This window comes from Protopterus annectens, chromosome 11.part0 (genome assembly GCF_019279795.1).
Source record: "Protopterus annectens isolate FY-2018-M chromosome 11.part0, PAN1.0, whole genome shotgun sequence".
Taxonomy (NCBI): Eukaryota; Metazoa; Chordata; order Ceratodontiformes; family Protopteridae; genus Protopterus; species Protopterus annectens.
Genome location: NC_056745.1, coordinates 685,765,206 through 685,790,085, shown reverse-complemented (window position 1 = coordinate 685,790,085; position 24,880 = coordinate 685,765,206). Strand labels below are relative to the sequence as shown.

The 24,880-nt window shown below is 38.8% G+C and overlaps 1 protein-coding gene across 3 annotated transcripts in view; it reads left to right on the top strand.

Annotated features, from left to right (window-relative positions):
* LOC122815557 (NAD-dependent protein deacetylase sirtuin-3-like) overlaps positions 1–24,880 on the top strand; it is a 994,530-nt gene that overhangs the window by 344,313 nt on the left and 625,337 nt on the right. For all 3 annotated transcript variants that reach the window (XM_044088148.1, XM_044088146.1, XM_044088147.1), the window contains one exon: positions 18,497–18,737. In XM_044088148.1, the coding sequence (XP_043944083.1) occupies positions 18,497–18,737 (241 nt within the window). The remainder of the gene's footprint in view (positions 1–18,496; positions 18,738–24,880) is intronic.

Here is a 24,880-nt window from a genome sequence, read left to right as displayed (position 1 = left end):
AGTTTCTTTAAATTTTGATTCACATTTTCTAGTAATTGCTTTTTTTTTTTTTTTTTTGCAGCCAATAGCATTAAACTTAGTAAGACTGCACTATGTTTAGGCAGTTTAGATAGTATTTTCCAGATCAAAAGAATAATTTCCATAGGAAACAATTTATTTCCCCCAACGTTTCGGTCCAAGTATAGAAATTTTTAAAATCTAATTGAAAAAATGAGAGCCAGCACATAGTGGTGTTAGAAATCAAATAGATACTTTATTCCATTATTAAATTGTGGCAAAACCGGTTAAGGCAGAGTCAATAAGCCTTCATCAGTGTAATGAAAACACATACCAGATGCCCTTATATAACAAAAAGTCAGTGAAATGCTCCTGTTGATTGGCTGGCTACAATTGTTCATTAAGCCCTGGTGGAAACAAACCCCCTAGCTTAATGATCCACTTTTTTTATTTATTATTTAATATATTGTGCCAACCAAGTTTATTTAGCTTGTCACCACTGATTTTATCAATAATGGTGAACCTAAAGCTTGCTGTTGGTTGTGCCGAAGAATGTTTATATAAAGCATTGCTCATTCTTTTGTGCCTGATGTCACTCACATGTTCAGCTGTCCGAAGGCTAACAGGTCGAGAGGTTTGTCCAACGTAAAGGGCTGAGCATGAACAGTTTGCCAGATATATGACCCATTCAATACTGCAATTAGCATACTGCAATTAGCTAAGAATTTAATGTCCTAAACCATGCCTGTGTTTCTGCTGCTAAACTGTTTGCACACATTGTGTTAGGATGGTCAAAACCAATGTCCACATGGGAAGCACCCATACAAAAAAATCCCCTGTCATAATGGTTTGAGATTGTAAGACAGTCTTGTTAGGCTCATGTTTGTAATAGCTGAAATGAGCTTCAAGAGTTTTGCTGCTCCGATAAGAGAAAAGACATCTGTCCTGAAGTATTTGTGATGGTCTGTGGTCGTCCAGAAGTATATTCCAATGTTTGTTGATAATGCCCAACAATGTGTGGGTATTACACCCATAAGTGGTAACCAATCTGATCTCAGGTTGGTTATGTGATATTCGCTGTTTGTATACCATCATGTCCTGTCTATGAATAGAAGAAACCTGATTACTGGCCGTAAGTATAGTCCCACATTTGTAGCCACGGGCCTGAAACCTATTGATCAGGTCTTTTCTGTAATATTCATACCTGTCGGATGCGAACATATCCGTTTGATGCGAAGAAATTATGATTTGGGGATGTTCATATGATGTGTAGTGGGTGGAAACTTGATCCATGCAACAAGAAGTTATACTGAGGGTATTTGCGGTAAACCTGGGTGTCCAATGTATAATTCTGATTCTTGGTAACAGTGACATCAAGAAATGTAATTTGATCCAAATCATAATTGACTGTAAATTGAATACCCCACTTATTCCCATTAATGTACTCCATGAACTCCTGTAAATAAGCAACATCCGCCCTCCATACCATCCAGCAATCACCAAGATAGTGTCACCATTTATCAGTTTCCTCAAGAAATAAATTGTGGAGGGGATCATAGATGAGTTGCTCCTCTATGAACACCATGAAAAGGTCAGCATAAATGGGGGGTAAAAGATCCAAGATCCCCCATAGCGGTACCCTGTGTTTGCCAAAAACAACTATCTTGTTAGTGGAATGTATTCTTGGTGAGTATGTGTTCAGCAAGACAGATGAGAAAGGTGTTAAAGCCTGGTGGATATAATTCCACTTTGGATAACCAATGTTCTAATAGTCCCGCCTAATGAGGGATATTGGTATAAAGTGCAGAGACATCCAAAGTGCATAATAACCAGCCCGGCTCAATTTGTGTATCTGACACAATTTGTAGAAATTCAGTGGTATCTTGAATGCAGGCCCTGACATGTTTCAAACGTGGCTGAAGATGTTGGGTAAGAAAATCTGATAATGGTTCGGTGAGGGAACCTCTGCCAGAAACTATGGGTCTACCAGGGGGTCATTTAGCGATTGATGTATTTTGGGTAGTAGGTGTAGGTACTGATGTCAGAGACAGTCAAGTGCTGTAAGATGGTCTTGGAGATGATGCCTTCCTTCTGAGCTAGTCGAAAATATTCATCCAATCTGTTTGAATCTAGGAGTAGGATCCAGGGGCATGTGCATATAATGCCACCTGTTCAACTGTGTCTGAGCTTCTGCATCATATTTCACCCAATCCATAACAATTGCAGCCCCACCCTTGTCAGCTGGTAAGATGACTACATTTTTGTTCTGTCATAAATTCTGCATTATCTGGTGTTAAATCTTTGAGAGGTTATGTGGCAGAATACCCATATCTGGAAATGAAAATGTAGATCTTTGAGCACCATATTTTGAAACAGGTCCCCTTCGAATGGTTGACATTTCACAATGTCGACATTCATATGGCCGAGACCATATGATCGACATTTGAAATGTCGACCATGGGGAACCGGCATCTCCCTATGGTGCGGAATGATAAGATTTCCACTTCCGCACTGTAGTGCGATCTCGGAGTTGGTATATTTAAGTTCCGGGTGTGTGTGGGGGGGCATAGCCCCCCACGGGGGGGTGCAGGGGAGCAAAGCCCCCCTTCTAGCAGCGTTAAGGTAAATTTTTTTTTTGTTTTTTATGTTCTACTTGTATGGTCGACATTTCAAATGTCGATCATATGGTCTCGGCGATATGAATTTCGACCTTGTGAAATGTCGACCATTTCAAGTAGACCCTTTGAAACATGTAAACTGAATGTTGCATAGGATGCATGAAGTTTGATTTATAAAATCTGAATGAATTATCCACTGAATCAGTGGTAGGATGATCAAAAAACAACCTTAAATTAAGTAAACTACGAAATGCAGTGACATCTTGTGCCAAAGAATCTTCAGACACTAGAAACGCAGGTACAGAATTAAGCCCTTTATTCAAAAGTTCCAGTTCAGCCTGTGAAAGGTGTGGATGAAATGTTGAGTACATTGTCACATGTAGTTATTTGCTTGTCATGATTTGGAGTAGTGTCTCCACATTGTTGAGGTCTGTGATGTTTGCACCCTTCCCTGCGCTGCCTGCCCCTAAAGGGATGTCAGAGTTCCTATGTTTGGGAATGGGGGGTGCTGTGGTGTGTTGTGTTTCGCAGTCGGTCATAGATGAGGAGTCTTCCCGGATGTCCCACCATATGGGGTAGTGGATTTTCTGAGTATGGACCTAGGTTGCTTCCTCTTATTGGGTTTATTGCCTGTGTTGGAGAATTTGACATTCTTATGTGGGCCGAAAGGCCTCCCTCTATCATAATCTGCCTGGTCTCTCTGAAATTTGTGCATCTTTCTGTCTTTCAGTTGTTGTTCAAGAGTGAGCAATTCTTGGCTCAATTGTTGTAGACAGGTGGTGTAACACAATTGTCCCTCATATCTTTTTGTATCTTCATATATAGTGGCAACCTCAGAAATCCCTGCATCTATACAGCTATCATAATATGCCACCAGTGCCTCAATAAAACTCATCAAGGCCTTTTGTTGGGCCGAAGCCCATTGTTCCTCAAGTTCCCCATCAATATTGGAGACCAAAGGCTGGGTACATACTCTTAAACCTCTAGGACAAATACCTTTAGCTAGGTAGGCTTTAAATAGCCTGAGGTGCCAGACATTGGTCCGTAGGGGACCTCATACTTTTAGATAGCCTCTGAAAAACAGCTGTGCCGGATTGGGTGGGTTCAGAAATGTCCAAAGGGTCACTGGGTTTGGCCTGGGGTCCCAAACCAAAAATGCCAATATCATCCCTGTTGGAGGATAATCCCTTCAAGAGTTGAATAAGATCCATAGTAACCCTGGTAATGTTGGGTTAAATAGAACCAACTAATGGATGCACTGGAAAATCCAACAATGACTTCAAAATTGGGCACTAAGTTATAACCTCTGAGCTGACAGCAGCTAGTGTAACCCAAGGCACGTATGTGTGTGTGTAAATGTCCAATAATATGATAACGAATAAATGCCCTATTCGGGGTAAATGATGCCTACATATTCCTTTGGTTAAAAAGCCCCAAAGGTTATGATAGATTAGTGCAAGCTGAAAATATTCAACATCATTCATAAACAGAGTATTGCTCCAAAGGGAGTATGTAAGGGAACACTTAATAGCCAATAATTGTGGATCCCAAGTAAAAAATTAGGTATCCAAAAGTAAAACATTAGGTAAAAAATGAGGTCCGGGAATTAATAAAATGCAGTGCTACGTACCTCTCATCAATTGTATATATAGCATATTAAACAAGTCAATAACCAGGAGGACTAATATAGCCCCTTCATTAACAAACGCGATAATGCCACGGACCCAACCAAAAATAAGTCCAAGATCCACCATGCTACGTCCGTTAACCACAAAAGAATTATTGGTCAAATGTTAATGAATAACAGTCCTTGCACCAAAGTATCAAATCCAATAACCAGAGCCATCCAAAGAATAAAATAAAAATTGGTCAATTACACACAAAATGGCCCGGTCACCCCAGCCCTGACAATATTAGGCTAACTGCTTCCTATCATGAGGTTAATAATGTTCTAAAAATCAAACCAACCCAAGTGTGTAGAATGTGAAAAAGTGATAGTATAAGGGAATCCCAGAGTAGTGTATCTAATAGCAAGCAAGGAACAGTATACTCATAGTTGCAAATCAAAATCCCAAACATACATCCCCAAAAATTGCTCAGATTGGAATATGCAATAAACTTATTGAAAACAGTCAAGTATGCCCATGTTATTATAGGTTAAACAGACTAGTAAAAAAAACAAACTGTTCCCAAAACCATGCAATTATTCCAATGATATCATAAAATATAAATGTAATTATTGTCCAAAAGGGTATAAGCAGTATGTCCGCTGTATATCAAAAGGCTCGGGCCAAAATTCCGTTTGTATGCGCCAACCAGATGTAAACTTTCAAATAATCCCTATGCGTGCTGACAGTCATCAATAGTTTCCCAGCAAGTATTCAAAAAAATACATACACATGATGCAAGGACGAAACATTTAAAGTTCGTATAACCACAGCCTCACTCCAACCGTTAATGTTACATGCAAAGAAGTATAAACGTTATATCCCAATGTGGTTACAGAAAAAAATGTAAGAATGATTCCATATGTTGGTAACACCACGAACACAATCAAATCGCAGTCGTATAAAAACACACATCCCCCAGAGAGAGTTTATACCCTCGTGAACGTATCATACCTCTGATTTAAATGCAGAGCAGGATTTAGTCTTCCTTGGCTAGACCAATGTAATATTCAGCCACAGAAATGGAAAAAAAACACTGAGGGAATATGTAATCCAACTGCTAAACGTTGTTTGTAATAACAAAATAGAAATAATTCCATTTTGTTGGCCTTACCATAAACACAACCACTTAACCGTTGTACGCTGGCATGGATCCCCCAAAGAGTTTTATTTTCTTGGCATTCATAGAGGAACAACTCATCTGTGATCCCCTCCACAATTTATTTCTTAAGGAAATTGATGTATGGCGATGCTATCTTGAGGAGTGCTGGATGGTATGGAGGGCGGATGTTGCTTATTTACACGAGTTCATGGAGTACATTAATGGGGATACACCACAAATCACACGGAACATCCCCAAATCACACGGAACATCCCCAAATCACAATTTCTTCGCATCAAATGGATATGTTCACATCCTGACAGGTATGAATATTACAGAAAAGACCTGATCCATAGGTTTCGGGCCCATGGCTACAAATCTGAGACTATACTTACGGCCAGTAATCGGGTATCTTCTATTGATAGACAAGACCTGATGGTATACAAAGAGCGACAATCACATAACCAACCTGAGATCGGATTGGTTACCACTTATGGGTGTAATACCTTCACATTGTTGGGCATTATCAATAGACATTGAAATGTACTTCTGGCCAACCACAGACTGTCACAAATACTTCAGGACTGATGTCTTTTCTCTTATCGGAGAGGCAAAACTCTTGGAGCCCATTTCAGCTATTACAAACATGGGCCTAACTAGATAGACAGTCTTACAATCTCAAACCACTATGACAGGGGATTTTTTTTGTATGGGTGCGTCCCATGTGGACATTGCACACATTGTATTAGGATGGTCAAAACCAAAGAATTCAGCAGCAGAAACACGGGCATGGTTTATGACATTAAATTCTTAGCTAATTGCAGTACTAAATGGGTCATATATTTGGCAACTGGTTCATGCTCATCCTTTTACGTTGGACAAACCTCTCGACCGGTTATACTTTGGATAGCTGAACATATGAGTGACATCCGGCACAAAAGAATGAGCAATGCTGTATATAAACATTCTTTGGCACACCCAACAGCAAGCTTTAGGTTCACCATTATTGATAAAATTAGTGGTGACAAGCTAAATAAACTTGGTTGGCACAATATATTAAATAATAAAGAAAAAAAGTGGATCATTAAGCTAGGGGGTTTGTTCCCACCAGGGCTTAATAAACAAGTGTAGCCAGCCAATCAACAGGAGCGTTTCATTGACTTTGTTATACAAGGGCATTTGGTATGTGTTTTCATTACACTGATGAAGGCTTATTGAATCTGCCGTAACCGTTCTGTTTTGCCATGATTTAATAATGGAATAAAGTATACATTTGATTTCTAACGCCACTGTACACTGGCTCTCATTTTTTCAGTTACATTTGGTTTTTTGAGCCGTGCACTTGCTGTACTTGCAGGGACTGTTTTTTCTCCAATTTTTTAAAATCTGCCAAATTATTGCATTCACAAAAAATTTGTTTCCAATTATTTTTGTTACCCATCACACCTCCAGCATTTGCTGTCTACCAGAAAAAAAAAATTCTCTGAAATCTGTTTTCTGTATAAAAATGCCAATTAAGCATTTCCAAATAAAAATCCTGAATCTTCTGTACCTTACATTTTTGAGAGCCATACAGATCCTTCTTTTGTAAATGGCCTTTCCTAGGACCTCTTAATCTTTTCTAAGTATTGCTTACTGATTCTTACAGATGTACAAAATTTTATATGCCCTACTAATTATCATAGTAGAATTCTATGCCATTAACCCATGGGATCTTTTTAAGCCTAGCTGTGCGTCATAATAAGGTTTGATGGGTATTGGTTCCCAAAGATTTTGTGGGGGTGTATATACCTAGGCATGGGTAGCTAAGCATTTACAAGCTTTTTCTATCAGAGAGAGGTGCCCAATCAGGGATATATTTATGGTTCCCATCCAATGATCCAAGTTTCTCTTGAATAAGTGCAGGGATGAACTCTGCTTCACATGCATGGGAATTCTGTTCAGATAATGGGGAACCTTGAGACGCACCTGCCCCTCTAGCATGTCCTGTTTGTTTTAGACCAGGTTTAGATTTCTGGATTGGGTGCTGTGTAAAACAAACAGCATCATGATGTGCAATGGGGTCCATTAGGGCTGGATCAGAGGATGCTTTTTAGGCTTGGGCTTATGGAATGGACCCAAGAAATTAGAATATGGGAGTCTACCTCCACAAAAAGGCAGCTTGCTAGTGATGGTGCCTCAGAGCACAGTGTTGGGGTTGTTTCTATTTGGCATTTACTACTATGATGTCACAGCTAACGTCAAGGGCCTCTGGCAGACCAGTTTTGCAGATGCTTGCAAATTGGGCGCAGTCACTGAATTCCCTCCACACACACCTCCTCCAAGAAGGCCTGCCAGAAATTAATAACTGGTGCCAGAGTCATAGTCTAAAAGTCGGTGCCAAAAAGTGCATCATAGTATCCTTTGAAAAGACTGCTACCTCAGCAGTTGACTACATTGACAGTGCACCTCTAATAGTAGAGACTGTAGTGGAGGATTTGGGAATGTATGTAGACAGTGATTTGGCAATCGTGTCTGCTATAGTGAGGAAATTATTCTGTGTTGCACAACTTCTAAGTAGGTGTGTGGCATCTAGATCGAAGCATGTCACTGTTCTTTTGTACTCCCTTCTCTTACGACCAATCGGAGTACAATGCCCTCTTCAGCATATGTCTGGCCAGGCATATCCAACTACTGGAGTGTCCACATAGATTCCTTACAAAAAGAATATTAACCCCCCTTTTCTAGATGGGTTCAGGGTGTCATGTCAACTGTTGCCATCTCTCTCTATTCAATGCCACCCTGCCTTCTTCAACACTTACGCCTGACTGTTACAGATCTTCTCTCACACAGTCCATCTACCTCTGTGCTGGACACTTTCATTTCCTTGTGCCTTCTTCCTAAGTGTGCCAAATCATCTTCACCAGATTGTCTTCTGCTTTTCTGAACATGTGCCTGAAACATCATAATCTGTTCTGTTTGACCTTTTCTGTAGTTGAAGCTACTTTGGTTTCTGCTGTTATGTCATCATTTCATCTGTCCCACAGTGTACATCCTACTAGGCACTTTATGTCCATTACCTCTAGCTTCCTCATCTGCTCTGCCTTTATTGCCCGGGTTTCTGTACCATATAGTACAACTGGTTGCACCACTGTTTGTACACCTTTTCAGCTTCTTTGGCATTCTTCTGTCGTACGCTACACCTGACACTTGGTGCCTATTGCTTGCAGCCCCTCTGATTTTAGCTTTGACCTTCTCATTCAGATGTCCCTTCTCCTCAACAAACCCTCCCAGATACTTGAAGCTAATAACCTGTTCCACTGTCTTCCCTTTTGTCTCAATTCTCAGCTTCTTCTGATTTCCCTCATTTGCTGCCTTTACAGCTATCTTATCTGTACTCTTTTTCATCCCATGTGCCTTCAGTTTTGCATTCCGTTCCTCCCATCCTTTGCTGAAGTTCTTGCCCAGAGTCTGCCTCTAATGCCATATCATCTGCATACAGCAACTTTTTTGATCTTTCCCCCCTGACCTGTTTAGTAATGTATAGTAATGTATTCTGTCACCAGTATGAACAGCAGTGGGCTCAGATCTGTATCCTGATTAACACCTGCTCCCACTGGGAACATTGATCTTACCTGAGTCGTTTGGTCCTTGTACATAGCTTGCACTAATTCTGCCAATGTTCCTAGGACTTCAAACCACTGCAGGACTGCTCTGATTTTTTGGGACATTGTCACTTGCTTTCTACAAGTCTAGGAATGCCCAGTTGAACCCCCCCCCTTATGTCTAGCTTCTTCTCAGTGGTCTGTCTCACTGCAAACATCAGGTTAGTTGTGCTGCATCCTGATCTGAATCCAAGCTTCTCATCTTCATTCTTACTTTATAGCTCTGAGTATTCATTTATCACTCTCTCTCGCCAAAACATTAATACAGTGCGTTAGGAGTGTCATATCTCTGTACTGCCCATAGTTATGAATGTCCCTTTTGTTCCACCCGTCCAATAAAATGTAGAGCAAAACATCATCAGCTCCATGCTGTGTTTAACCAAGGATCAAAGGCTTAATTGTTGGTGACCTGAACATAGATTGGTCTGGCCCACTAAAAGGTCAGCTAAACAGATACTTTGAAAAATCTAAAACAAATCACAGACAAACTTAATGCTACAGTCCTGTCTTCACTGAGCAATCACTTTCCAGCAGTAACTACATTGTCCCTGAAAACTATTGAAAGACCACCTGCATTTATTACAAATTATTTCATGATTGATTTAAAAATATAGTGATGACTGAACACAAATTGGACTCCACTGTGTACTGCACTAACCACTTTTTATCATCTGTTCACACACACATGTTCAGTATCAGCTCTTCCCAGTAGGCCACAGAAAAATCTCCAGGAAAAAGCATTCATGGATCACAGCTGAACGTGGGACAGAAGTTAAACCCAGAGACAAGACAAGGGTTGATTTTTGGAAAATAAACGCATACTATAAAGTTAGAAGAATTCCTATCCCCCCCACAAAAAAAAAAAACAAAAAAACAAAAAGCACACAAATTCAGATAAGGCTAATGGTTCCTATTACAAAACTAGAAGAACAAGAGACTTTGACCATCCATTAATCATATCTGTACTAGGTTTTCTCAATGGCACACACACACGTCAAAGCAAAAATGATTTTGAACCTAAATGATATAAAAGTAATTGTCTTTCCTAATAGAGCACCCACTTTACATTTTAGCAGTACTGTGCTCACTCCTACCACCCCTTTACAACAACTTGTAGAATTCTATCAATTTTATTTTAATGTGGTCCGTAATTCAAGCATGTTACTTTTCTTCTAAAAAAGTTGATTTCAAATATAGTCCAAATTTTACATCCCGAGTTTTTCAAATGGATAGCACATTGTTAAGCAGTGCACTTTGTCTTTAACCATGCTCAGATCACAAAATATCCCCTCTCCAGGCTTTAAATATCTAATTATTCCACTTTCCAAAGAACGTAACTCATTTTCTACTAATCTACCCAATGACTGACAGTTGTCTACTGACTAACACTATTTTTTTTGCTAATCCTGTTTGGGTTATAGCATTTCAAAAGATTCCCCTATGTGAATGTTTTTGTCAGTAAAAATACAACACTGCAACAGCACTCTGGCAGGGTTTTTGCCAAGTCGAAAATGTAACAGTCCACAGATATCAACAGTTGATGCATCTCTGATGGTTGTTAATGCTAGGAGCATTAATAAAGTTTTTTTTTTTGGGGGGGGGGTTGCTACATTTCCACAAGATTGATGTTATTGCTTGTGAAACATGGATAAAAAACAATGACTGGAAACAAGTTCTGTCCAGGTGTAAATGTTTTTACTGTAGCAGACATTCTGACAAAAAAAATCAGGTGGAGGTGTGATAGGATTAAAGATAGTCATGAGACCTGTCTGTTCAGTGATAACACCAGTACTATAGACTGTGTAACTGAACTAAAGGCAACCCTGCAACGTATAACAATTGTTGGAGTGTATAGACTACCAAAGTCAAGTGCTGATGACCTGGAGGAATTCGTACATTTCTTGCAACACAGGAGGGTAGAAGAATATTAGCTGGTGACTTAAATTTACCAGAAACAGACTGGAATAATGTTGATTCAACAACATTGGTAAGGAAATTATTCGCAACATATATTCAGGAACAGCAATTTCTTCAGATTATGGGAAAAAAACTACCAAGGAATGGAACATACTAGACATTGTGTTCCTAAAGGAATTAATGTTACTTCACGTCAAGTTTTAACACTGTTTATGTTCAACGATCATGGGGTTATGAAGGTTAATTTGTTGAGAGATAACTCTGCTAAACTGAAATAACCAGTGGACAGAAGATTGTTCACAGATTATATGAAAGCAAAACAGTCACTATATAAAACTAATTGGAGTGATGTGTTCAGTGGAAAAACTGCAGATGGAATGTGGAAAGTTTTGAAAGTGAATTTGAGTGCAAAAAATAAAAAAAAATGTTTAACATCAGGATCTAGGCGTACAACGTCAGGGGGATATTTTTTCTATAAGAACAAGATACCTGATTAAGGTGAGAGACAAAATATAAGAAATGGAAGAGGTTGAACTACAGCTTTGAAAACTGAAATAAACAGGTTGGACAAACAAATTAACCATACCCGGAGACAAAATCAAGAAAAATTTGAAGAAAATTTATGTAAAGATATTCAGCATAATAGGAAACCTGTTTTTTGATAAAGATGTGGAAGGAATAAAGACAAATTGATAAACTGTGTATAGATTCCAAAATTTATTCTCAGACACAACAGATTATACGCATATTTAAAAAATCTTATGCAAAACAGTTTGGCTCCACAAAGACACTGAGTCCATCCTAGTGACATCCAGGTGTAACCTCAGTTACTGGAATCAAGTTAGAGTATATCGAAAAAAACTGCACAGACTGGAACCAACCAAAGCACAGGGAGGAATTAGTAATGACCTGAGAACACTTTAAGAACTTAACAGTACCATTGTATCTATTATTTACTAAGTCATATAAATATGGGGACATTCCTCAAGATTGGAGACCTGAGCTTATTAAACCTTTCTCAAGTGAAAGTGGAGTAGAACAAACCCAGAGTCCTAAAGACCCTTAAGTCTAATTTCATGCTGTGGAAAAATAATGGAGAAGGTAATATTGGACAAGCTATTGTCAGAATTGGATAGGTTGGGACTTGAAACCATATATCAGCATGCATATGTTGAAAATAGATCTATTACCACCTGTAACATTATGTTCTATAACAATATAATAACAGCTGTGAATGAAAAATTGTGCTGTGATGTAATTTTTATAGGTTTAACTTCGGCATTTGGCAGGGTCATACACAAAGCACTGATTATTAAATTCGAACAATTATGTATCAGTGTACTCTTGATAAAATGGATATCTGCATGGCTTACAAATAGGACATGAGAAGTATCATGCTAAAATTGGACAGGTGAAATTCTAGGTTAGTCAGGGTGTCCCACAGGGCTCTGTCCTAGGCCCTTACTTTAGAGTGCATCTTTCAGACCTAACTTTTTCATCTGAGGTGTTTTACAGTCTATTTGCAGATGACCTGAAATTGGGTAACCTGAATATATGTGTTATAGGCATGTCTGCAAAATAACTTGACTAAATTGACAATTTGGATGCAGAAGAATAATATGCTGATAAATACATCAAAAACTAAGAATATAAGATTTGGAAGACATGCATTGAAAGGTTAATATTTAATACATAACATAGTGATTGAAACTGTAGATTTATTTAAGGACCTGAGTATATTAATAGTTCCATTTCTGAGTTTTCTTTTCTAGTTATAGAGCTAACTACCGGTTATATAAAAAGATTTATAAAGTCTAGGAAATCAGAAATGATGACATTGTTTTAGTTGCATTAGACCCAAACTTGAGTATAGAATAGCAATATGGAAACCTTATAAGCAAACAAGCATGAGTAAAATTGGAAAGAGTACAGCAGAAATATACCAAGGGCATCAATGGATGTGAAAATTTAAGTTATTATGAAAGACTAAAATATCTGAACTTGTACAGTGTCTCTTATGGATATCTAAAAGGAGATCTAATTCAGATAAATAGTGCATTTAGAGACAACTACCTATGGAATTGTTTGGGATTATCAAAAGTACTAGAGAATCATCAGACAATTTATGTAGAAGACTCGGTAAGAATGAGAAGTGTACTTATTGGTTCTCTGAGAGAGCAACTGATGCATGGAACAGACTACCAAATTACATTAAAACAAGTATTAGTTTAGATATTTTTAAGAACAGCCTGGACACTTTTTATGGGAACAAGTCTTTTGGTATATTGGCAGGCTAGAAGGGCATTAATGCCTGAGCTTGAAATATTTGTATGTATCTATATCTAGATCTGTCTATATAAAAGTCCATATTGGTACATCGGAGTTACAGAACTTAGAACTGCATATGTTCAAGACCATATGACTGAAATTCTGTAAGTCAGAAAAGTAAAAAAATAACACTCTAACAAGGTCCGCTGCACCCCCAGCCCACCCCCCACTAATTATATACAGTACCAACTCCAAGACTGCAGTAGTGTATATGCATTTCAAAGTTCCATAATTTCGATGTATGAATAGGGACCCATAAATGCACATGCTATTGCTAGTCCAGGAAGACATTGGAGGTAGGGCATGTGTAAAACACAGGTTTAATTAGCAGTTCACAAACCAATACAGCAACCCATTTGGATTTTGCAGCTTCAAAATAAAAATAAACCGTTCCATAGTTGCTTCTCAATAGAAAAACAGAATTCAGTCCATACAGTCCCTTCAAGAAATGGGTTGTTTTTTAACACAGGAGAAGTCTGAGGCTAAAGGTCTGTCCACACCCAGCTTTCATTTCAAAGAAATGGGTACATCCAGGTGACCCCTAGTGAGAAGCTAACTTCTTAGTTTGCCTTTTTCAAGCAATGTTTTTTATACAACACTGAATATTAAGACCTTTTAACTATCTAGTCAACTGGGTGTTTCTTGGCCACCTGTTCATGGGAATGTTCCCACATACTGCAGTGCAATTTAAATGCATATTACTCCTTTTCCACAGTTGTCATGTGCCTGTGGCTTACACTAAATTGAAAGGGTTGGGCACAATTTTGCATTGCTATCATTGCGAAAAAGTATACTCTGTTACTAAGCGTAAGTTCTTACCATACAGGTAATATTTCCAGAAGTAGGACAACTGTATTGCAAGATTCTCTCAGTACAAAAATATCTCCTTCCTGTATTACTCCGCTTTCTGCTATTTAGAACAATAGGAGCTCATCACCTGAATGTCTTGGGATAGCATTGATCCCAAACTTACCTCTGACACACTGGAATGTAAGGTAACCTGATTAAATCAGGATTTACTAGTGCAGGTTCAGAGTAAATAATCCTTTTGAGTTCATTAAATGTTCCATCTACCTCAAGACACCATTGCACCTTGACAGGAGTTTTTCCTTTTGTGAGGTCTGTAACAAACAAGTAATAGATGCAGAGTTCCTCACAAGCTTTCTTTAGTACCTAACTAAAACAAGGAAAGTATTCACTTATCTCTTACTTGAGGGTGCAGGCCAGTTTTTAGCGTTTCCATATTTTCTAGTTTTTACCATCCCTGTTCCTACAAGGTAAGTGTAATAATTGGTTCCTACCATCATCAGTTAAATTTTCTTAGCATTTGTAGTCAGGCCTGCCTGTCCTATGAATTCTAACACAGTCCGCACTTTAAGATTCCCAGTTTGCTGAATGAATGATTTTATGCAGGTATGCAGTGTTATATTGTGAATGGGCTTTAGTATTTTATCCATCATTGTCTAGGGCTCCATACAGGAAAATGGTAACACTTTACTGAAACAGACCATTATGGTGTTACAGAAGCTGTTTCCTGTTTAGGAGAGGAGGTAATTGGTATCTGCCAGTATTCTTTCATCATATAGTTTTATATTTTTTGTCATCTCAATAATTGTGGGTCTAGGAAAGCTATCAGACTTAGAAATGCTATTCATATTTTTGGTCATTAAATAATCTAATTCTTCTATCAGGCATAAGGGCTAGCTAGCACTGGTGGGTTCCATTCATGTTGTGATTCTTCACTTCTAATTTTAGCTATTTTGAACAATTTGTACTAACTGATCCTTATGACTCTGGTAATCTATAAGGTCCTAGTGTAACCTTCACTCCAGGTGTTCTCTTATGTTCTTAGGTTTCCCAGGCATTTCTGAGAGTATTGCTTTTCTTTAATAACAATAACACTCTTATTGCCTGCTTTTGTAGGCTACCTCAGGTTAAGGATCCCTGTTCTATCCTATAACAACTTCAGCTTGCAAGCTGTATCTGGAATTTTCTGCTTCCTTCTATGGCTTCTCAACACGTTAATGTCATAAATGTGCTTTTTCTCTTTTCTGTCTAAATGTAGAATGAATAAATAGTTAACTATATACCCTCAAATGTCCGCTGGCATTTGGCCAGAAATCTTTCTGTGGAGAACGCTACCACTAGTTGGGACTTCCAGGGCTTCATTTTCTAAGTTGAGCATTCTTATTATAAACTCATTTTTGCAGTTCCCTTCAGTATCTTGTGATGGCCTAGGAGTAGCTCCTCCTAAAACACTGCATCTTCTGCTCGTCTTCAGAAAAGGGTAGCTCTAAATTAAAAAAAACAAAACTTTCTACTTTACTTTCCTGACTATTGCCGCAGGCCTCTTGAGGGCTCTCTTTTTCCCTGTTGCTGTCCTCCTACTTTAGTGGAAATGGGTACAAAACTTTCACTTTTCTGTGCACAAGGATACGTCACAACAAAATGTGTTGGTTTTACTTTTTTTTTCTTGGTTCACATATATTCCTGCTGCCTCAAAAAGAGGCTCAGAATTCTGCTCTACTCACAGTCTGCACTTGTGTTAAACTGAGTCCTCACTCAAATTGCCATTGTTTTTTGTCAGGGTTTATGTAAACTCATCTTGTCTGTATTAACATCTGCCTTGCACTGATTTTTACTAGTTATCTGTCTTTTCATCTTCATTTCCTATACTGACATTCCATATAGTTTCAAAATTATGTTGCTGTAACCTAAGCATTATATAAATTATTCAATTCCTGCCCCCTTTTTTAAACAAACATCTTTATTGAACCACCACTTACGATATAAGCAGTCATACATTTATATAAATGAAAAAAAACACACTGACACAATACTAGTTGTAAGCATTTTACATCACAAACCACACTGACACACTCCCAGTTGCAAACACTGTACATCACTTATAATCTACGCAATCATTTTCATTCAAACTACATCATCCATTTAAGTCCTGCCTTCTTTTAAACCGCATTCCTCCCCTGTATGTATTTTTACCAGAATTCACATTTGTTTCTGTGTAGTTTGCTCTTGCCTTTTTCTAAAGATCTCAATTCCAGCTGTTTTATCTCTGTTACAGTATTCACTACTTCTAATATAGTTTGTTTAGATTTGGATTTCCATTTTCTAATTGCTTTTTTGGCAGCCACCAGAATTAGACAGCAAGGCCTTACCATGTCTAGGCAATTCCGATTCTGTATCATAGCTCAGAAAAATGATTTCCCTCATCACACCAATCTGCCCACTCATCATCTCTGACTGCAGTCCGCAGAGAATCCTTAAAGTCTGCCAACTCACTGCACTCCCAGAAAATATGTTCCCAGTTACCTCTTTCTTCCCTGTCACACCTCCAACATTTGCCATCTACCTGAGGAAAAATTTTCTGGAGCCTTCTTGAGGTATAAAAATATCAATGTAAACATTTCCAAGCCAAAATCGTAAATCTTCTAGATTTTGTTGCATGTTTGGGAGACGTACAAAAATAATGGGAGGATATATGTGAATTGCTTATCCCATCTCTCTTCCCAATCCTTTCTAACCTCCTCTGATTTCTAGTTATCATGCAATATTTTATATGCTCTACTAATTATTCTTTTTTAATGGCAGCTTCTGTTCCAGATTCTACTAAAATCTTTACTAGTACTGGTCTTTCATTTAGGACCCCGTTATTTCTTTCTCTTTGCCTATACTCTGATATCAATCCTTGATAGGGAAGGCAATCTCTAACCTGAAGTTCAAATAAATTGTTGGCATCTTCCCAGTCTATCATCTTTCCCTCCCTACTTATTTTCTCCCAATATCTTGGTTCCTTTGCCATTTTTTCCAATAAATTCCAGCCACCTCTTGCCTATTGCCAGTATCCCTAATTGCAGTCATCCTTATGGGCAGAATCTCCTGTCAGCTTATTTCTTAAATGCTTTCTGCTACTTTATGGATATAATAAACTATATTATTATTGTTATTCTCCTTAAAGGCCTGCACTCAGAATCCCAGTCTGTCCTTATTTCTTGAGCTTCCCATGTTTCAACATCATCCCTTTCCACATTGAATAATAGTTTTCTGCTTGTGCTATGTATAGGAGCCTTCACTGTGTAGCTCTGAAATACCCCCTTCAAATGGGTAATCCCGATCTTCCCAGTTCTGCTGGAAGAATCAGCTTATCCCAATTGACTCTTGCCGTCTTCTCCTCCCAGATAGTCCTTCAGCTCTTTATTAATTGCTATCTGTTTATAAACAGTTTTGGTAGTTTTACAGAGCAGTAGAATTTACAGAGGAATGATAGAGCTATTGTTGAACACAGCTATGCAAACATTGAATGTATGGTGTAATGCTAGGTTGACATTTTATGATGTAGAAAATAATTTTGATGCTACATAAATTGGACAGTTGGAGTATTTACATTGTAAATCAAATAGATGGAGTCGTAGAGAGGCTCTAAAGGGCGGTAATTGTTTATTTTCATTGCATAAGATGCTGGTACAGTCCATTCAATGTGATCACTCGTGCTTGTTGCATTTAACATTGTTTTAGCATGTTTCAGAAGTGCTTGCATCATAATCAGTTGGTTAAGGCCCTTATTAAGCATAATTCTGTGCACAGTAACGCCAACCATACAGTAATAGTTTTTTTTCCTAAGGCTTCATTCACTTTATTTAAGATTCTGCTGTCTCTACGATGGTGAACTGCATGTATGTTGTAGTCATATTAAGTATGCTGGGGAAGGCCTAGAACAAAAGACTAGTGATTTATCACAGTTCTGTTGACATTCTTGTTAGCATCCATAAGCATTTTTTATGCAACTATACCGAAAATTGATTCAGAATGCCAATATTTGTGGGAAGACTTTAAGTGAAAAAAGGATTCTGCTGTAACTTAAGGTGCTGATTGTATGTCTACCTGTCTGGAAAGCACCTTTATCAAGGAGGTTGTTTTAACTGTTATATCTAAATGATTAGTATAGAAAACCTAACTGCATGACTAAGCATCTCAATAGTTAAAACTGGATGCACACACTAGAATAAATAAGGAATGGAATGCATGTAAATGAAGAAATACATTTTTACTTATTTTTTTCCTTGTACAGAGTAGGTACATTTTCTTATTTAAGCTGATCCACAAAGTTACCCCCTTAACACTAAACAGCATTTTATATAGGTAAAATACTTAGTTTCTGGAAATTAGTTAATTGAATTGATAATGTACTTTTCTTCATTTTCTTAGGTTTGACTGCCCCCAAACATAGCCCTCATAATCCCAGCATCCAGTCTGCACCACAGCTTTTGATGCCTTCTACCAATGAAATACAGGAATCTGCAAGGAAGAACCTGAGAGACAAACCTACCCCAGTAGCTAGTGGGAAGAAGGGACATGCATCTGCTAAGGGACATAATCAGCCTGGAACACAGCTTGCTAAACAAATTAACAAACTGACTGTAAGCGATCAGCCCAATGCTCTTTCAAGGTGCATTTTGAATACATCTGGAAAGAAGGTTTGATGCAGTATGGTAGACAATTTATGAACGAAAGGAAAATACAGATATTTTCTCAGTTTGTGTTTTTGTATTTATATGCATATCACTTTTTAACCCATGTATGATAGTGTATTTCTGTCAGAGGATTAAGTCTGTGGGCTACTATCAAGCTCTAGATTTGATTACTTCAGTTTTCAGTTTGAAACTGTGCAACAATGAACAAGTTGTTAAACGAACAGTGCTTCCTAGTCGCCCTTGAAAATCAGCTGTGCTTAGTGGGATTACCCAGTTTAAAAAAGTTGCCAATCTTAATTTCTCATTAACTCTGGCTGGCAGTAGTTTAAGAGCTAATAACTAGGGTGGTAGTTGAGTTTGTACTGTGATGTATAAATAACTTATTCACACTGATGTTTAAATGCTAGTTACTGTGCTGTTTACAGGTGTATGGCAGTATGGTTCAAAGGGTTAAGGTTGTGAGTTGCTAACAAACTTTCATCATGTGATGTTAGGTTGATACTGTCTGGTCCACTTGGCTACTGTGCAACTGAGCAACTTGCTTAACTTGACTAGTGCTGCCAAGGCTGCTTCAAAAGAGGCACTTGTGCTTACTGGACTTAATATCAGCAATATTGTTTAACTGGTTGAGTCTGAAGTTGAATTCAGCCATTGTGACACTGACCTTTATCAGCATATCAAGACAGCAGAAGGTGTTTTAATTTTTCTTCACAAAATTTTAACATGAAACTATAACCGTTTCTCTGTGCACCACCTTACTGCTGTATGATCATCTTAAAAAAATGTATCCATTATTGTCAACTAGATCTACAACCCCTGTGGATAGCAAGAATCTGCATTTCAAGACTAGTACACATAACTGTATAATGTATTTTACGTGTATGGCACTAGGACTCTGCTTCTTGACTACTTTCACTGCCTTCAAAAATTGTCATTCTGTGTCGCTTTGAAGTCTGTTTTTCCATATTATGAAGTACTGGTTAGCTGCAGCAATTCTTTGTTGTCTAAAGTCGGAAACGAGCTTTTATAGGTCTCACCAAGCAGTATCTGTCATATCTTGGAAGGTGTACAGTTAACTTGTAGCCTCTAGTACTAATCTTGGCAACAGTGTGAGGTTTTATTTACTATGATACAGCTGTCACCTCACAACAGGAGGTTCTCCGGTTCGATTCTCGGCTGGAGCACCTTCTGTGTGGAGTCTGCATGTCCTTTCACCCTGAAGCTTTAGCCAAATGAAACATACCAGTAGTATTGTAAGCTGAACTAGTCTTACAAAATGTTTTTTGCACTCAGATGTGAGCGGCTTCATTCCTACACACATATACTTACATAGAGAGAGAGAGAGAGACGCGCGCACACACACACATGACTTTATTGCTGTTAATTAAAATGGCAGTAGATTGAAAATCAAAACACTGACAAAAAATGTGGATAAAGGACAACAAACTGTACATGCTTTAAGACATAGTCTTGGGAATATGTAAATAGAAAACCATGCAAACCATACACACCCTGCTACTTAAACATACCGACTCTAAGATCACATAATGCTGGGGAAAGGGCATATTCTCCAACCCCAGAATTATAATTTTGCACAAAAGTCGGCAGCTTTCCTCTCAACTAAATTAATCAGGCAGGAAATAACCATCGGTTTAACTATTTAAGTGCCACCATATATAATTTTGTGTGTGTGTGTGTGTGTGTGTGTGTGTGTGTGTGTGTGTGTGTGTACATAAACTAACTCCATGGTTAAACTGCTGCATGAGCTGAATTTAATGAGATTAAGCCTTGTCCATAGGCTGAGTATAACTTAACAGTACAAGTGTTCATTGTAGACCTAGACACGCTTTTATAGGGCTTTCACTGGAGTAGCCAAGCAACAAGTCAGCATATTTGTACTGTACTGTAACGTGCTCTGCATTCCAGGCATCTGTTCTTAAAAATAACTATGATTAAGTATACTCTATAAAATGCATTGTTTTTAAAGTGGCTTACTTGAAATGATTAGGGAAAAAAAAGAGTGCTTAAAATGGTCTGTTTGAAATATAACTCCTATGTATGCTGTCACATCTCTCTGGTAACTGTATCCTAAACTATTCTTGGAGTGCAAAAACGACAACGTTATTAAGAATTTGGTATGGTAATTCTGCAATCCTTATTTATGTTCAGCCATTTTTACTAGTGCTAAGTGTATTATTGTTTGCCTTCTTTAAACAAATTAGAAATGCAAATGAAAGCTACATTTTCCCTCTTCATGTCATGTATTTTCTTGGCTGTCATGTTCATGTTAAAGTTGCAAATTTTATACTGTTAGACATTGCTGTCCACTGATGCACAAAATGTTTCAGAATTTCCAAAATGGCATACAATACTAGCTGCAACCCATGGCTCTCAGTTGTGTCTGATTTTGCAGAACATTTCTGATTATGCCTTATATTTTTTGGTCTATTCCTCATAAAATCTGCAGTTCTCTGGCAAATCATTGAGGACCACAATCATTAGATAATGACATACATTTGAGTTTCAGACTTCATATTGCTCAGAGGAACTGGTTTGCAAACTGGGTAACCTGATACGTAAGCACCCGTCTCTTGTCCAGTTGCAAACAGCCTTCATTCTTTTCCCTTGTTAAGCACATATTATGGACCTGCAACCATAGAGAGGCACTTCCCTGCTATCTTTGCATCTAGCTTGGTGGATATTGGCATCCTGAGGCAATGTAGCAATTACCATAAATACACTGACAACCACTTAATTCTGGAACAGGTGACAACAGTAAGTGAGAGATGTCACTGGAGGCAAGACTCTCACATACAGACAAAAAAACACCAAACAGGTTGTCAGCAGCACACACTTAGAAAAGGACCAGACACATAGACCCACATATGCGGAGGTGCTCACTTGTAACTTACCGAAGCCTCAAAGGCCTCTCAGATGCAGTCCTCCGAAACTCCGCATGCAGACAGACAAGACAACTCCACCACAACGCACACAACTGCATCTCATTGAGTCTTAACTACCAGTCTTGTAAGGCACAACATCACACAAACCAATATTTTGGCCATGGAGGAGACTCCAGTATGAGACATACCCATGTCCCTGTCACCAGGCTGGATAAGGAGAAAGTTACACTTAGGTGCCTGTCACTGTCAAGGGCTAGGATTCATCAGATCATTCAAGCAGTCAGGTCAGTAAACCCCAAGTAGCAGTATGACTCAATCATAGTCCATGTAGTCATAAATGACCTGAGAAGTACCTCCCAGGACTACATGGAGAGACATGATCAAGCTCTCAGAATGTGTCACAGGCAGGTATGAGCCTAGCATTGAAAAGCATTTTGCTGTCTCCAAGGATGGTGCCGCAGTATCAACAGAAAATATTGACTTTAATAATTGGTTTAGCTACTGGTGTCATTCCGTAGGAATCATATATTTCTCAGCCTGGGAGAACATGATTGACAGGCCATGCTGCTTTGCCATGGATGATCTTCATCTGCCACCACTAGGCTTTTGGGTGTTGGCCAAAACCTTATCCACCCCTGTAGTGGCATGTTTAGGCATTACCAAACAAGTAAACCTTCCAACATAGCAAAATGTACTCCTAATAAGCTAAAGGCATTACTGCTCAATGCTAGGAGTCTCAACAAGAAACTACACTCTTTGGAAGCATTATTTACCCTGGAGAATGCTGACATCTGTGCAGTTACTAAAACATGGTTCAAAGATGCAGAAAGCACCCCGGCAGTACATGGCTATAATGCATTTCATATGGTCCAATCACCCCTGAACATGAAAGGGTAAAAGGTGGAGATGTATCGATCTACATAAAGGATAGGCACACCTCAAGACTGGTCAAACAGTATCACATGCTTGAGCTACTCAGTGTCCAACTAACCACAGAAAAAATCCATTACTATATCCTTGCTAACTACAGGTCCCCCAGAATGAACTAGGTGTGATGTATGGGTTTCCTGAATTTACTAGGATCACTTATTATTCTTTCCAATACCATAGCATACTCCTGGGTGATTTCAACTGCCCCTTCATTAACTGGGAAGCATACATAACCACCAACTTGCAGGCTCAAATATTTCTAGACTTTTTCAATGCAGATGCCCTGGAGCATGTAGTCTGCATTCCCACTGTGGGTACAAATATCTTAGACCTGGTACTCTCAAATATGGAAGAGCATCCCCCCCGCAGCATGATGTCCTCACTGGTTAGATCAGATCACAAAGTGGTCTGCCTTGAAGTAACTGTAACACCAGAACCCCCACCTAACCCCAAAACTTTTAAGAACTTTTTCAAGTCAAACTAGTTCCTGTTAAGTGAGAGCATAGCTAGTTTCCAAGTTCCCCTAAACCCAGACGTCTATGCAGAGGTATACACAAAATCCCTGTATGGCCTTATAAACAGCTGCATAGAAATGCCAGTACCATACCAAAATAAGTCTAGGACAAGCCACCCTGGTATAAATAGGCTATACAACAAAAGAAAGAAAATCCTATCTGTAAGTGAGAGGATGTGCACAACAGCAAAAAAACCCTCTTTAGTCTAAACAAGTAAATCAAGGGACTAGTCAAGTCTTCAAAAGCAAATTTTGAGGCAAAAATAATGTCCCAAGCTAAGAATAACTAATAAGGCATTTTCCAGTTATGTCCACAATCTTAAGGGCAAATCCCAACATTTGTGGAATTAGTTGTAGACGTCATCACCTGTACACAGCCAGAAGATATAGCAAATCTTCTGGTCAATAAATTCAGCTCAATTTTCACCTCCCATTCATCTCATTTACCCCCAAGAAATATTCTCCACCACTCCTCTATCAGTTATCACCAAAGAACAGGTCACCACTATGCTCTCTAAAGCTAAAGAGAGAACTTTGATGGGTCATGAAAATATCCCAGGATGCTTCTTAAATGGCTTGAAATAGGACCTGTCAGGCCTACTAGCATCTCAGTTTAACCACAGACTCTAGACTGGTTTTGTCCCTGTGGAGTGGAGAACAGCAACAGTCATCCTAAGGGGGACCATCAACAGACCCTAGAAATTACAGACTCATAAGTTTGACTAGTCTTGTAGGCCAAAGAAAAAATAGTCAGACCTGATAAATAACAACATAGGAAATCTCCAAACACTGGACCTAACCCAGTTCAGCTTTGTCAAGGGCAGGTCATGCCTGCTGAGTTTGGTTGACAACTTTGAGAAAGTCACTAGAGCCATGGATGAGGGTATACTGCCTACCTTGACCTGGCTAAGGCATTTGACACAATTCCCCACTAGGGTATTATAGACAAACTTGCAAAACTGAGCATAAATCCCTATGTCACCAGATGGATATCCAGATGGATCACTGACATGATGCATGTTGTTACAGAGTGTGAATCCAGATCCAGCAAGTGGCCAGTTACTTGTGGTGTGTTACAGGACTCAGTGCTGGGACCTGTCCTGTTTGGAATATAATTATATACTGGATCAATGGATGGAGAATCATAAATTCACCCCTGGGTGGCTCCCATGCCCTTTACAGACAGAAGCAGCCTATAAAATTTTCAAAGGCATAGGCACAAACCTAAGCCATCCTTTAGCCCTTTGGGATTGGAAATCGGGTAAAGTTTGGGTAATAATGGCTTGACTTGTAAGGGAAACTAAGTATATAAGAACAATATTTAAAATTCGGGGCATTCTCCCTGATTCATGGGCTAATTGGTTGAGGGTTATGCCCGCAGACATGGGGAACAAAACAAATGCAGAACTCGTGTAATTTTAACATCTGTTTATGGAATAGTTTGTCAATCTAGGTGAGTATTCACAGCTTCATTTACAGTTTCTCCTAGTCTGGGTGATGTATCGTGTGTGTGTTTGTGTGTAGATATGTACATATGTAAACCACACACACATGTACATATACATATACACAAGTTTGTATGTGTTATACATGACCCCTTTTCCTGTTTTTTTTTTTTTGTACTTGGGGTTGGGGTGCCACTTCAACAGTAGCAATCTAGAGCCAAGGTTTACACCGCCATTTGGCTAGCCCTGCCGCAATACTTCTTCCACCCTGCCCACTGTGCACAGAGGGCACCTCAGATGAGAATCGAACTGGGGAACCTCTTGCT